General features: G+C 41.7%; 1 protein-coding gene across 2 annotated transcripts in view; it reads right to left on the bottom strand.

Annotated features, from left to right (window-relative positions):
- BTBD7 (BTB domain containing 7) overlaps positions 1-16244 on the bottom strand; it is a 77257-nt gene that overhangs the window by 18274 nt on the left and 42739 nt on the right. For both annotated transcript variants that reach the window (XM_080807643.1, XM_080807644.1), the window contains 2 exons: positions 1878-2086; positions 293-368 (listed from right to left, as the gene is read on the bottom strand). In XM_080807643.1, coding sequence (XP_080663769.1) covers positions 293-368; positions 1878-2086 — 285 coding nt within the window. The remainder of the gene's footprint in view (positions 1-292; positions 369-1877; positions 2087-16244) is intronic.

The following is a 16244-nucleotide window of genomic DNA, read 5'->3' on the forward strand; positions in this document are numbered from 1 at the left end:
CATCAATACGCTTTAAAGGAAAATCACTGAATGAAAAATTTCATTCTAATACTTCTATAAATGAGTAAACATTATTAAGCACATAGATAACATGAAAAGTACCCTTTTAACGTTGTAAAATAAAATTTTCTGGTATATTTATTTCTAACAAAGTATACCCTTCTCCACTAGGGATGTTATGGACTGTGAAAACTTCTGTTCTCACCAGGCCATAGTGGTTATTGTTGAGATGGACACACAGCATGTCTCCAGATTAGAAACTTAACAGTATACGCTAACTTTGGGAACTTACCTCTGTCAGCTATTCTTTTCATCAACTGATGCTCACCCCATTTAATCAGATACTTGAGGATATCTTGTTCACTTGCCTAAAATAAGAAATGGCTTACATTTATTTTAGTGAAATTAGACAAATGGCAAATTTCATTACTCACTTTTCCTAGGTCATAACGTACACGCAGTGTGCAGCCCAACAGCTTCCCCTCTCCACTGGCTGGCTGAGATGTTCCACAAAAGCTGCAGCCCACCAGCAGCAAACACACGACCGCTTCGTACGTGTCCAGTAACCTATCTCTCGGCGCCAACTAAATTTTTTATTCTTGTTTTCACCTTTATTTTTTCTTTTTCCTATTCTCTTCACCTATTTTAAAGTTATTTTATTCTACTATATGGTCTCTATACAGGTGCCTTAAATTCTTCCTGGGACAGGTAGAGATAAATAGATGAAAATAAAAGTATACAGATACCTAGTGATTACGATCTCCTGCAGGAACAGAAGACACAGGTACGGCAACTTGTTTTGGCAGAGACACTACACTCTGCACAATGTATCCTACTGACTGGTGAAGGGCCCCTCCAGCAGTCTGTGAAATGGCAAGGTGCCCTTCATTTCTTTGTACTTTACTGAAAATCTCAGTGCAAATCTAGGCTACTCTCCAAGGCTTTTACTTTCTAAATAGAAATGCAAAGCTTTCTAAAGACAATAATCCGAGAGAACTGACAAATCCTAACCCCCATAATGCACGCAGTCTGGATCGGGACAATGAAATGAGGTTAATGAACAGAGATCCTAAATAAATCAAATCCAATTACAACAACATTTGTACTGCAATCAAAGCACAGATGCTAAGTGGATTATTTAACTCTTCACTGAATTTCTTACTGGGATGGAAACATTTTATTATTTTCCTAGCACAAATAGAAAGAAATAGGTAATGACTCAAAGGGTTTATGTTTTTATAACATTAAAACTGTTATATAGTTTTTGCCATAAAATTCATACAACCAATGGCAAACTAATTAAACTTGAGCGTATGTTACTTCAAAGTATTTTTTGTAGTATTTTAAATTTGCTGTTAGTTTAAATTACCAAATTAGATTGACATATAAGTCAATGACAGAAGAATCTGTTAAAAATTACTGATTAAAAATTAGTTGAAAACATTATTATATTCTGATAAGACAAATACACTGAATTTTTATAAGCATTTGAGTAGATTAGAAATTGAATACTATTCTTACTTTGTGCTGCTTAAGCTACTGTCTACCGTCTAAGTATCTGACACTCCACCCAAAACAAGAAATTGTTATAGTGAATTAATGGAAGCCAAGACAATCTCTGTTGGGATATGCTTCTGACCTTGCCTACTGCCCCAACCCCTCTGGTGTAGTTGGCTGGGACCTGGGCTTGTTCACAATGTTGAGTCACAGTAGCAGGTGCATGAAGGGCCAGAGAGCCAGAAGGCTTTTCCTGTACACATCTGAAGAGGCATCCCTGGGTGGGCTGATCTCCCTAGATGGGAGAATAATAGAGTGTAGGTGGGTTTCCCGGTGCACACATGGATGACAATGAATTTGACAGGTGTATAAATGATTACCTGTAGGTAGTCAGACTGGATAGCAGTGAGCAGATGGTCTTTGCTGAGTTCATAAAAAACATCCGAAGTCATGACCTGGGAAAATTCCTCACAGAGGAAATGTAAAGCTTGTCGATGCACCCATTTAGAGCCATATGGATGAGAGCTCCACTTGAGGATGGCAATTAAGGTATCTAGTGAGATGTTCTCAGCAATGATATCCTCACAGCCTAAAAGAGAAGGCAAATACTTCTTAAGATTAGTCATAAATAGGGGCACCTGGGTGGCTCAGGGGGTTAAAGCCTCTGCTCTCGGCTCAGGTCAGGATCCCAGGGTCCTAGGATCGAGCCCCACATCGGGCTCTCTGCTCAGCGGGGAGCCTGCTTCCCTTCCTCTCTCTCTGCCTGCCTCTCTGCCTACTTGTGATCTCTGTCTGTCAAATAAATAAATAAAACCTTTAAAAAAAAAAGATTAGTCATAAATAATACTTATGGAATATCGGTACATTAGACACTGTGCTTAAAAGTAGCAGTAATAAACAAGAACAAGGAGATAAATAAATTTCATGGAAATCACCAAGACCTGGCGGGATGGGGTAACAGTAGGTAACAACAGACTATGACAACTACATGAAATCTGCTGCTCAGTAGAGACAGATCCATAGAAAGAGGCAGAGAATCCTCACAACTGTATAAGAAAATAAGTATCTGTGCAAATCCAACAATTTAAGTTAAGATACGAGAGTGGAGACCAGTGGACCACAAGGCAAAGAAGAGAAGGTAGAAATGGCACAGTTGTGGGAACTGGCCAGTCAGAGAAAGGCTAAAGCTGGGAAGCACAGTTCGTGACACACTGGATGACATGATCAGGACCAGCTCAATGGATGGGTGGAAAACGAAGGTGAAACAGAACCAGGAAAATTAGAAAGTTCTGTATCTCAGTGAAAGAAAATCAACCGCACAGAAGAAGATGGGAGAGCTACCTTAACCACGGGCTGCGTAACAATGATACCTAGGCGCTTGAGCTGGACAGATACAAACCGTGATATGGCTGCTGTAGGGCTGAAGCAAGCTCAAGCTTTTCAGATTCAAGCACAGAGTCCTGACCAATGGAACAATGTGGCACTGATGTCCCGTGGGATGCTGTGTTCTGTCTGGGCCCCGTGTTTTCGATGTGGCATTGACAAAACGCCAGGATTCTCAGAGGAGGGCAAGAGAGCAGTACGGAGTCTGAGACCTGTCACAGGAGAAAAGCTCCGACCAACCCAGATTACTTGGCTTATGTAAGAGAAACCTGAGGGGAGACATAGGTGCTATCTTTAAATGTCTGACAGACCTTCATGAGGCAGAGGAGAGAGGACGGACTTCCCTGTTGTTCCAAGGGCAGGTCCTGGATGTTAAATGCATACCGAAAGAAGGGGGATTTTGCCTCAATATTAAGACATTTCTAACAATTAGATTTGTTCTCCTCTTGTCCCTCAAAAATAAAAAAAAGGATCCTTCTAGAAAAATACAGGCACAAAGGCTGGCTCATCATCTAAGGAATAGAGTATCAAAACCCCCTACGCTGGATATGGAGCTGACATCAGATAGTGTCCAAGCTGCTTCCATCACAAAGATAAAATCTTTTCTTTAAAAAAGATTTTATTCATTTATTTATTTATTTGAGAGAGAGAGAGAGAGAGAGAGAGATCACAATTAGGCAGAGAGGCAGGCAGAGGGAAAAGGGGGAAGCAGGCTCCCTGCCAAGCAGAGAGTCCAACGTGGGACTCAATCCCAGGACCCTTAGACCATGACCCGAGCCGAAGGCAGAGGCTTTAACCCACTGAGCCACCCAGGTGCCCCACAAAGATAAAATCATTTTTTAGAAAAGCGGTAACAGAGTATCAATGTGAGAGTAATTTAATCTAAACATTAAAGATTAATTTCCTTAATCTCAACATTAACCTGAGATCCTGATAAGGAACACTGAGATCACCACAATGGACTCTGCGTGTAAACAACACCCAAAGAAGTGAGTATGTGCTGACAAGGAGTGAGAGAAATGGAAAAGCTGTAAACGGCTCTCACGATTTTATGGTGAGCCTTGCATGCCAGCGGCCAGAGGAAGACCTGTGTCATCCCGCTGCTTGAAAGCAGGCCCTGGACTAGAGGTGAGGAGAATGAGTCAATCTGATGGGAGAGGCAATCTGATAGATGAGTTTGGGCATGAAGAAAGGGAAGTTAGAGAAAAGGTGGTTATTGAAAAGGATGTATCACAATCCTACGAAACCAGGATATTGGCAGAGGGAAAGAAGGAGAATTAATAACATCATATATTTAAACTCCTGAAAAGTTTTCAAAGAAGTGAGATGTGATAGCAAAAAGTAGGCTTTGCAATCAAGATAGATCGGACTTGAAATCCCACCTTGGCCACTTAGAAGCAAAGTCATTTTGGACAAATCCTTTGCCTCTTTGAGCCTGAAATGTTCTCATTTGTAAAACTGGGTTTATACTCCTAACTCTGGGTTGTTACAAGATTCAAATGATTAACATAAGATTAAATGAGTACCCTTGACACTCTTCATTTGTTCAAACATTCTGCAGTATCTACTTGCCAAGAGCTGTGAATACAATGCTCTTTTTACCACACACTTTCCTGGGTGATATCATCTGCCCCCCCAAGGCTTTAACTCCCAAAGCATCCTCATGACTTTCAAATCTATATACAGTTCCAGGGTGCCTGGCTGGCTCAGTCAGAAAAGCATGTGACTCTTAATCTTGGGTTGTGAATTTGAGGCTCACCTGGGGTATAGAAGATTACTTAAATCAACTTAACAATAAAAACGTCTATACACAGTTCTAACCCAGAGCTCTCTCCTGACTCCCAGACTCATTCCGTCAACTTCCTACTGGAGAGTTCCACGGGGATATTCTGCAGACCTCTTAAAGGCAAGTCAATTCGTTTCCTCTGGGAAATCTAGTACACTCCCCCATGCCCACCCCACCCCATCCCCGCCTTTTTAATCCCCGATTTAGAGAAAAATCCTCTTCCTCCCAAAGCCAGAAATCTTAGTACTAATAGTGATTCTTTCTCCTGAAGATTCTTTCTCTCCAATCACCATCAAATGCTGTTCATTCTATTCTTGTTTTAAATAAATCCCCTCCACTGAATCTCTACTACCTCCCCATTTCAGAATCTGATACTTTCTAAACCCCGCATCACTGAAATAGCCTCAAAAAGTTCCCATCTTTCTCCCTTCCAATCTGTTCTCCATACTGTTGCCAGATGATCTTTTAAAATGTAAATTAGATTATATATGTAACAAATTATTCAATAGCTTGCAAATAACTTCAAGATAAAATCCAAACTACATATTCTTGATGGTCTGGCCATTGCCAACTTCTCCAGCCCCATTCCTGTTCATATTCTACACTGCATTCATTACTTAGCATTTCCTAGAGTTCCACCAAACTCTCACCTCCAGGCCTTTGCATAGGTTGTTCCATTTTTCTGAAATGCTCTTAATTCTCCTTCTTAATGCAGCCACATTTTTTAGACTTGCTTAGACATGGGTTCTTTCAAAACTCTTACCTTCATCTTGTTCCCCAAAGCCTAGGTCAGGTGTTCCTCTTAAAAAGGTTGCCCTATTTCTCCCTTAATAGAAGATAAATAATAAATAATAATAATAAATAACAGCAATAAACTCTCATACTATTTTATAATTTCTCCAATATCTGTCTGAATCCTCTACCAGACTGAGAGCTCCTTTGGGACAGAGGCCCCACCTTCTGTCATTCTACAATGCTTGACATCTAGTAGACTAATCAATTAAAAAAAATAGCTAACACTTTTAAAACTTATTATGTGCCAAGTTTGTACTTGACTTAGAATATTTAATTTCAGCACTCCTATTCCAAGAAGGTGGTATTACTATTCCCATTTAAAAATTTCTTTTTATTTTTTAAGATTTTTATTTATTTATTTGACAGACAGAGATCACAAGCAGGCAGAGAGGCAGGCAGAGAGAGAGGGGGAAGCAGGCTCCCCGCTGAGCAGAGAGCCTGATGCAGGGCTTGATCCCAGGATGCTGGGATCACGACCTGAGCCGAAGGCAGAGGCTTAACGCACTGAGCCACCCAGGTGCCCACTATTCCCATTTGACAGATGAGAAAACTAAGATTCACAAAGATTAATGAGCTTGCTCAAATTCACACAGCTAGGAAGAAGAAAAGTTGTATATAACTAAACATAGCCTTCCGCTTCTGCTGAAAAATCTCCCCCTTTTTTATTCCTCTAAACTTAGGTCTTATATGAATCAATGCTCATCAGAACTTCTTCACTTATAGCCACTCCTCTTATGAACAGAAAAGCACCTTATAAATATACCAAACACAGTGATACTAATTCACAAATGTGAAAGGAAAACAATTAGGCAAAAAATTGGAATGCTGAAAGGTATATTTTAAGAAGAGATTTATCTAATATTGTCAAATATAGTATTTTCATATTACAGTAAGGGATTTCAATTAGTGGTAATTTGCCTTTTGTCAAGGTTATTGATAAGGGAATGAAAACGTACACATAGCAACAAGGCCGAAGGGGTGCTGGCAGGGACAGGCCAGCAAGCAAGATGCAAAAAGGCTTCATACAATGCCATTTCTTTGGTAAATTTTGGACCAGTCTTGTTGGTCCAAAAACATTACCAGCACATTGTCAATGACGGTTGGATTCCTGTTGACAAACGGATACTAAGCCAAACCCCACAAGGCCAATGCATAAATCAAAAGGTCCACTTATGTGCAGTGCAGGTGTTCACTTCTCTGTCAAATAAATAAGTAAAAATCTTTATTAAAAAATAAATTTCTAATCTGTCATGGACAAATACTTCAGCAGAAACCAATAAAAACACTTCTTGAATATTGTGACGATGTCCAAGTGCCAAGAAGTTTCTAAATGCTTACTCTCAGTAACTGTGCTTACCTCACTATAGACACACTCTGAGGAGCACTACTGTCTAGAATCCCATTCCTTCCCCTGTGCCAGTTTCAGGGTATAGGACAGTCAAATTTGTTTCCTCCCATTTGGTACTAATTAACTCTCAGAGGGAATTGTTTTTTCCTCTTCTATTTCCTTAGAGTTTACTGACTCTGTTTTCCAAGTAGACATAAAACAGTATCCTCTTCTTTAAAGACAATTAAATACATAATCAGAATGACTATCTTTTTAACTTTTATTTATTTTTTTAAGTAGGCTCCATGCCCAGGGTGCAGCCCAACACGGGGCCCGAACTCACAACCCTGAGATCGAGACCTGAGCTGAGACTAAGGTGTTTAGCACCTGACTGGGTCACCCAGGAGCCCCTACTTTATCTTCTTGAAGTTAGAAATACAAAGTGTAAGAGTATTATCCAAATATGGCAGATTACTGTACATATTCACCAACACCAGCTCTCTGATCCCACCACACCCATGGGCAGAGGATACATCCCCACCCTAAGACTTTGGGACTGGCCATAAGATCTGCTTTGACCAATGAAATGTTACGGGATATGTGACAAAAAGCATCAAAAGTACTTTTTTGGGAATGGGCTTGACCTCTTGCCTTCCGCCACTGCCCTGGTAAAGAACATGCTGTGGCTAGTTTGTTGATCCTAGGAAGAGAACGAGCAGCAGCAGGAACAGGGCCACCCAGCCCTGCTAAACCACAGTGGCAATCAGAATGACCCCAGCTGCTGCAAACTTAAATTTGTAATTCCACCTGACCTGGAAGTTTGTGAGAAATACATGCATGCCACTCAGATTCCCCAGTTGGCTGTTACGCAGCAATGGCTGACTAGTATACCATGTACCTTTACTGGAGGAATTTAAAAGCCTTTATCAATTTCCTTGTAACAGAAAAACTCATCTGTAGCCAAGACCTTGAAGGGCTCATAGGTGCTGTGCATTCTGCTCTGGTAGCAGACTTTCAGTGATGCAACTGTGAGGTTGGCAGATGAAATATGAAGTCAACTTCTTAGGATTTTTTTCCCTCTGGAAAACTGCACCTTACAGATCCCTTGCTTACTTGATTAATCCTTTGTTCTATTCTCTTTTACCAGAATATTTACCAGAATATGCAATATCAGCAAAAATGCCTCTTTTTAAAAATTTGAGCTACATACCACGGATGATCAAGACAGAGATATAAAGAAGCACAACAAATTGACGTTTACTAATACACACGATTGTTCCTGCTGTGTGTTGAACAGGAACACTTTCTGTTTTTATTATTAACACTTCCCCCTCTTCATGCTCCTCTGATAACTATAAAATCAACAGATTTTCTGGCAACATGGTCAGGATCTGTCTTTATTGCCACTCATACTTGCACCACTGGCAGCAGCGGGAAACCTTTTCACTGGCTCATGTCTGTCACAAGCAACTTCCAGATTCAAAGTTTCATACTGGGCCTATGGTGGGAAAAGGAAGAACACAGGCAAGGGGAAAGAAGCAAAGGGAACAGTGGAGGGCGACCACAGCTTGCTACGCAGCATAGATGGTCTAGTCAGTTTAGAGGAAGGCTGGCCTTCGAGGAGGCGCATGGCTCTTCAGCGGCATCAGTTAGAAACAGAAATAAGACTTCAACCCAAGGAAAGGAATCATGAAATGAGAGGGAGGTGAGGGCAGTCAAAAGTGCATATAGGCTTTGAATTCGGGTAGTTACATCACCACCTCTTGACTCTCCTCCGTAGAGCTCTGTGCCAGATCAAAGCGCACCCGTGATTCTCATTTCCTCATACAGAGGATGAAATAATCCCATCAGAGTTCTGAGGATTATGTTAAATAACATCAGGAAGCCAGTGTCCATCCACACTTACTCTTTTTCTAGGCTAGAAATCTTAAATCAGCTGTGCTGACTCCTTTGACATTTATATAGAACTAGTTGGTGCGTCCTACTGATTCTTCCTTCAAGACGCTCTTTGATTAGCCTGTTTTCCATTCCCAGGAATGTGATCTCTGTCCAAATCCTTCGTGCCTCACACATTAAATACGGAAGAGCTTCCTGCTGACTCCTGCCCTCCTTCTTCTAATCCATACTGAGCACACCGCTGAAAGGTTTTCCACCATCATCCCTGCGTCTTCTCTGTTTTAAACACGCACCCGGAATTCCAGTCAATCTGTGCCGCAGTGTTTTTAACTACCAGTCCATGGACACTGCAACTTGTGAGAGCTGGTGGCATCAACACTCCCCTCCTCTCCGCCTCTGGAGGACCAGTCCGAAGATTCTACAGAGCATCTCAGAGGATCCTGGCAGGGCTGGAACCCTGGCGCCTCCAGCGGCGACCAGCCCAAGACCACTCTTCTGCTTTCCCTCCTCCCCTATCTCATGCTCCCCAGGACTGCATTCCTGTTCAGGGGATTACTTACCAAATAAGCCACCAGCAAGCAAGCTTTAGTTTTAGGCTGCCTCAGCACAGGTTGTGGGGGAATGGCAAGAGACACCATACAATGAGAGGAAGAGAAGTGGCCCTAGGAAACAAGATTCTCCAGTGAGATTCTGGAACTAGCTCACTCACTGAAGAAATGGCAAAAGGACCCCGGTTCCTAATGATAAGCGGGTGGTGGTGAGCCCTGCATGCAGCAGCAGTTCGACAAAACTATGGTTTTGCTCTAAGGGAAATGCTAGTTTAGTGGTAGAGGTGGCCTTTGGATAGAATGAGCCCCTGAAATTGGCTGGCTTTAGCTGACTGCTTTCAAAGTCATGAAAAAAACGAAACAACCATTCAGGTCAGCCATGCCTCAATCTAGGCATTCTGTCAAAGTCGGAAGACTTTTAGGTGGTCTTTAAAAACATCCTTATTTCCCACAGCTGCAGAACAGGCTGCCAAAACTCAGGATCCAAATTTAATTTGAAAGATACCAGACCTCAAAGACTTGAATGCAAAGCCTCAACAAATCTTCGATGATCCAATCTGGGTCTGAATAGAAATAAGTGGGGACAGAAGTCTAGAATGGGGATATCTGGGTGGATGAGCGAGGAATGTCAAACCCCAAGATTGTCTAAACTTTCTGGGTTGGGGGGACACAGCTCTAACTCCTGGTAGAGGACAGCAGCCACCTGCAAAGACAACGCTTGTCCTCTTCAAGATCCGCCTCTGCCTCTGCTCACGAGCTCCAAACTAATAATCAGGAGCTGATCACTTATGAGCACAGTCTGAACAAGGGAATATGATTTCTGTTCTTGGGGGAAAGAACGTACACACCCAAGAACTGCAAGACCTGGAGATTCGTACTGGCAGGGTCTAGAAGACTGTGGGAACGCATCTTGAGTGCGCTGGACCGCGACACTAGGTCTGTGGCGATATACTACAAGAGGAGCAGGAAGGTGTTTGTCTGGAATTCAAGGGATTCACCAGGGCATCTTTTGTTGCTTCTCTGCCCAGTGATAACAAAGACTGGGCAACTGTAGGAACCATGGATAAAGCAATTAAGAGCTCAGACACCTCTGGGATGAAGGTCTGGGTACCTTCAACCTGGCAGGCCACCCCTACCTGCTGAAATATGGGCAAAGGAAAATGACAATTTAGGTTAGGGGACAGAGGAGGGAGATTGTGCTAATTTGTATGGTTCCAGTTTGCTTAAGCCTAGAACCATCTCCCACAATCTCCATTCCAATACGGTTCTAAGCAAAGTTGGTCAAAGTTGTGCAAGAACAGGAGGCAGAAGCAGCAGCATCACTCTCTGAGTCACCATAACTAGATATGGAGACAAGCAGACACAGAGGCTAGCTGGTCCTTGGTCTCCCCTGCTCCGAGTCCAGTTCTCCTTCCCAACTGGCCCCAGGTCACCACCAGATGCTTGGCTGAAGAGCCACATGCTCCCGTACCCTGTGCAGCAACCCTGTCAGTGGCTCAGTGTGCCTGGCCTCTCAGGCTGACTGGCTGGTGGTTCTTCTGAGTTCTACTTCTCTCCCAGCCATACCTTTCCCCGCAGTGGTGTGAGGCTCAATCCCTAGAAGAATTCCCTTATCCCCTAAGTCAGAGGTACTCTGCTGCCCAAATTAAACTCTGAGCGACAGAGTTTTGATGAGAATATCAATTACAGCCTCCAGCCAGTCGCAACCGCAGGGACTGCAGCTAACTGCACCATCCCTCCCGGACTGAGACTTTCGTAGAGGTGTGGCTGGTTATTCACCTTGAAGGCTCTGTGATGAATTGGATCTAAATTATTGTTTTCTCCTCATTATATTAAATCACATCAAATTGTTGATATTAAACCATTTTGACCTATGAAAATAACCTCAGAAGATTATACAATGTATTAGTTTTCTACTGCTAGGCAACAAATTACCACAACAGGTTAAAACAAATCATCTCCTATTTTCTGTGGACCAGGACGCTGGGCACAGGTGACGTGCGCCCTCCGTCAGGGTTTCCTAAGGCTGCAATCGGGCGTCAGCTGGGCTTGCCTTCTCATCTGAAGAGCTGGGAAGTTCTGGGGAAGAATTTGCTTCCAAGCTCATTCAGGCTGTTGGTAGAAATCCCTTCCTTGTGGCCACGTAAGGACCCAGCTTCCTGTGGCTATTGGTGGGGGGTTCCCACGAAGCTCCTAGAGGCCGCCTGAGGTTCCTGCCGTGGTCTGCTCAACAGGCCTTTCCACAACAGAGCGGCTACTTCTTCAAAGCTGGTGAGGGAAGACGTCTCTCGTTCAAGTCTACTAGCAAGATGGACTCTTCTCTAATGTAATGTAATCACAGGAACGACAGCCCACCTCTGCCATATTGTACTGGTTAGAGACAAGACATAGGCTGTGCTCAGTGCTTAAGCAGGTGTAAGTGTCAGAAGATGGGGATCACTGGGGGTCACCTTAGGGTCTCCTCGTCACAGTAAGTTTATGACCATTCTAGTAATGCGCTTTTGACACACCACACAACCTGGATCATTTTAGTCTGTCCTGAGTGCTCCTTTCTTTGATCTACTTCAGCTGTCTTTTCTCAGAACGTTGTCTAATTTTACAACTTCTCCGAAGAGAGGTAAGAAAAACTGCAATCAATATTTTAGGTAAAGGTGCATTATAATTTGGCCAAAAAAGAAAAAAAGAAAAAAAAAAGGCTATTGACAGGGAGCCAAGAATACTCAATGGGAAAAAGACTGTTTCTTTAATAAATGGCACTGGGAGAACTGGATATCCACATGCAAAGGAATAAAACTGGACCCCCATCTTATACCACTCACTGAAACTAACTCAAGATGGATGAAGGACTTAAATGTAAGACCTGAAACCATGACCTCCTAGAGGAAAGCAGAGGAGTAAAACTCTTTTTGACATGGGTCTTGGTAATGATTTTTTTGTATATGACACATAAAGCACAAGCAACGAAAGTAAGTAAGTGGGACTATATCAAACTAAAAAGCTTCAGCACAGTAAAAGAAACAATCAACAAAATTAAAAGACAACTTACAGAATGAAAGAAAAATATTTGCAAACCATGTATCTGATAGGGGGTTAATATCCAAAATATGTAAGAAACTCCTACAACTCAAGAGTAAACAATTGATTAAAAAGCAGGCAGAGAGGGGCCCCTGGGTGGCTCAGTTGGTTAAGCGTCTGCTTTTGGTTCGGGTCAAGATCCCAGGGTCCTGGGGCCGAGCCCTGCATTGGGCTCCTTGCACAGCGGGAAGCCTGCTTTTCCCTCTCCCTCTGCCTGCCACTTCCCCTGCTTGTGCATGCCCTCTCTGTGTCAAATAAATAAATAAAATCTTAAAAAAAAAAAACAAAAAACAGGCAGAGGACTTTAATAGACACTTCCCCAAAGAAGACATACAAATGGCCAGAAGTACATGAAAAGGTACCCAACATCACTCATCATCAGAGAAACGCAAATCAAAACCACAGTATACCACCTCACACTTGTCAGAACGGCTGTTACCAAAAAGACAAGAATTAATAACAGCAAGAATGTGAAGACCCTCGTGCCCTGTTGGTGGGAATGTAAGTTGCTACAGCCACTACAGAGAACAGCATGAAGGTTCCTCAAAAAATTAAAAACAGAACTACCACAGATTCAGCAATCCCACTTCTAGGAATGTGTCTGAGGCTGATGAAAGCACTGTCTGGAAGAGATGTCTGCCCTCCCATGTTCACTGCACCATTACTTACAATGTCCAAGATGTGGAAACAAAAAATAAGAGAATGTGATATATATATATATATATATATATATATATATATATATATAATAGAGAGTTATTCAGGTATAAAAAAGAAGGAAATCGTGCCACATGGATGAATCCTGAGGCCATCATGCTAAGTGAAATAAGTCGGAGAAAGACAAATACTGTACGACCTCACGTACATGTGGACTCTAAAAATGTCAAACTCACAGAAAGAGAGAATAGAATGGTGGTTTCTAGGGGCTGAGGGGTGGAGAAATAGGGAGTGGTTGGTCAAAGGGTACAAACTTTCAGTTATAAGATGTCTAAGGTTCAGAGTCCTAATGTGCAGCACGGTGACAAGTTAATATTGTGCTGTATACTTGAAAACTGCTTTGAGAGTACAGCTAAGTGTTCTGACCACCACCACCACAAAATGTTAACTATGTGAGGTAAAGGGATGCACAAATCAACCTTATTGTGGTAAACTCTCACGGTATACACATGTATCAAATCATTACATGGTGCACCTTAAACTGAACACAATGCTATATGTCAATTATGTCTCAGTAACACTGGGTGGGGAAGATAGAGAAAGCTAGATTAAAATCTATTTTCACTGCAAAAAAAAGAGGAAAAGCAAGTTGAGTTTTTCTGGGTTCTATTTCTCATACCCTTTTGGCTGATGTTCAGAATTTGGTTATTTCTGCTGGGTAGATATTAAAAATATCCTCCATACATAATACAGAGTCTTAAAGTGCAACATGTTTATCTACACGGAAGGATATCTTTCCAGTTTCTGTCCCTTTTAATAGGGGGACCCTTACAAGTTCCTTGTAATAACTAAATGCGAGAGGGCATTAATAATAACATAGATCTATTCCAAATATGTTTTTATATTTCCTTTCAATATATTTTAAAAGTTATGTACTTAGACTATCTCTGGATTGTCTATCTGGATGGATTTACAAGAGGCTGGTAACACTGGATGCCTCTGTGAAGGGGAACTGAGTGGTGGGGGCCAAAAAGTTGGGAGAGCAGGAGACTCTTTGCTAAGTACTCTTTGTACCTTTTGAATTCTGTTCCTTCTGAATATATTAGCTATTCAAAAAAAGTCAAATAAAAAACAAACAAAAACCATCACGCTATGGAAGTTGCCAGCAGTTCCTTCCCTCGGTGCCAATATAAAATCAATCACTGACCACAGAATCCAAGCAAATATTAGAAAGGAAATGAGAAGGTTCTCTGCTTTCAGAACATTACTCCCCTCTGATGGGAAAGAGGCAATCACTGAGATTCATGCTGCTTGTGTGTGAAAATGTACCCTGCCTGCTTGTATCTTTTATTCTAATAACTTTTGCCAAGCTATGTGAAAAGAAAGGATAGAGAGGAAGATAGGAAAGAAGTTACTGTAGTAACCTGGTACTAAAGGAGGTGGCTAAAGCACCCAATTATAAAAGATTAAAGACTTCTCTATGACATTAAAGGAAAAAGACAAGACTAAGCACTCTGAAGGTACTTATTTGAATATCTTTATATTGCTTTACTGTTTACTTCATAAATTAATGTTTGATACAGCATTTTTAATATTTAGGCTTTAGTATTTTTTGGTGTAAGTGAAAACAGCACGATGAAAGGGAAAAGCATTCACATGGATGTCAGTCCCTAAACACAGACACCCTATATAAGCCTCTGCTATACTAGCAGGCAGGGTATCAAATTCTGGAGAACTTGAAATTGAACACGTATTCTTATGTGTGGGCATCTGACTAGAAGAGAGATGCAAGATATACTATTAGAGTCAGACTGACCAGAGACCCAACCCCAATTCCCTTTAATTGTGTGATGTGTGAAATTTTGTCCATTTCCTCATCTGAAAATGTTCCCTAATCCTCAAAATCTACCTCTTACTATAATTAAATTTCTTCATACACCATTATACTGGTGTATTCTAATTCAGAAGCAAGCACACAGTTTGTGGGGAGTGGGAGAGGGTAGCAGGAAAGCAGAGGCTCAAGGGAGCAGAGCAAGTAAAAGGTTATAAAGAGAACAGAAATGCTGATAACCCAAATGTACTGTGTACTTTCCACTCACATGTCACTTATTAAAATGTTAAAAAAAAAAATTCTAGGGGTGCCTGGGTGGCTCAGTTGGTTAAGCATCCGACTCTTGATTTTGACTCAGGTCATGATCCCAGGGTCCTGAGATCAAGCCCCATGTCTGGCTCTGCCCTGAGCGCAGAGTCTACTTGTCCCTCTCCCCTCCACTGCTTGCACATTCTCCTTCTCTAAAATAAATAAAATCTGAAACAAAATAAAACCACAATTCTAGTAGTCTCGGTATGTGGAAAAACTCAGAGGTTCACATACCTTTAACAAAAACCAAAAAATACCCATTTACATCTATACTTTGTTTACTATCCTTAAGCCATTTTCCCACTGTGACACATCAGTAAGTTAGTATCCTTAATTCTATTATAATAAGAAAAATCCCAAGGTTTGGGGGTAGAGCCATGTTATGATTTTCAGAACTTTTGATATTTACTGGTTATCTCTTAAATACGATCGTGTCTCCCTTCAAAACAATGTACCTCACAGATACTTTTTTCCCATCCCTCTTCCCCTGTAATGGGAAAGCATAGCCTTGCAGTTAGAAAGACCAGGATTCAAATGCCGGCCTTACCACCCCAGGTAACAGTATTTTCAAGCATCAGTTTACCCATGAAATGGAGAGAAATCTTACCATAGATGATGTGAGTTAGGAGCTCAGCAATAGTGCCTGCCAAAAAGCAGGTGCTCAAAAATTCGACTAAATAAATGAATAAATATAAGAAACTTCAAAAAAGAATTAGCAGTTTTTGATGAGTAATTTATAGATTGTATTTGCTTAAATGATGTATGTATTTTTAAAAAAAGCCCCACTATTTCTGGAACATTTCTCATGGTGTCTACAGGCAGTGCTCAGGATAAAGCCCAATGTCTCCACACATAAAAAGGACATAAAGTTGTGTACTGCACAGCCCTGCTGGTCCCTGGAGCCTCATTTCTCACCACACCCCTCTTATCTCTGCAACTTCTACCCTAATCCCAAGTACCTGTTTCTTATTTATATCTGGGTTTGTCTACCTGTGTTCCTTCTGCCTAAGCTGTATCTCCAATCTTTACTTAAGTCCCATTCATTCTCCAGGTCTCGGCTTCTCTGGGAAGCTCCTGATATTGTCTCCCTTCCCTAATTCCATATGTTGGGGTCTGGGGTTCCTCCTCTCCCTGTCTGCT

This window comes from Martes martes (genome assembly GCF_963455335.1).
Source record: "Martes martes genome assembly, chromosome: 7".
In the NCBI taxonomy this organism is placed as follows: domain Eukaryota; kingdom Metazoa; phylum Chordata; class Mammalia; order Carnivora; family Mustelidae; genus Martes; species Martes martes.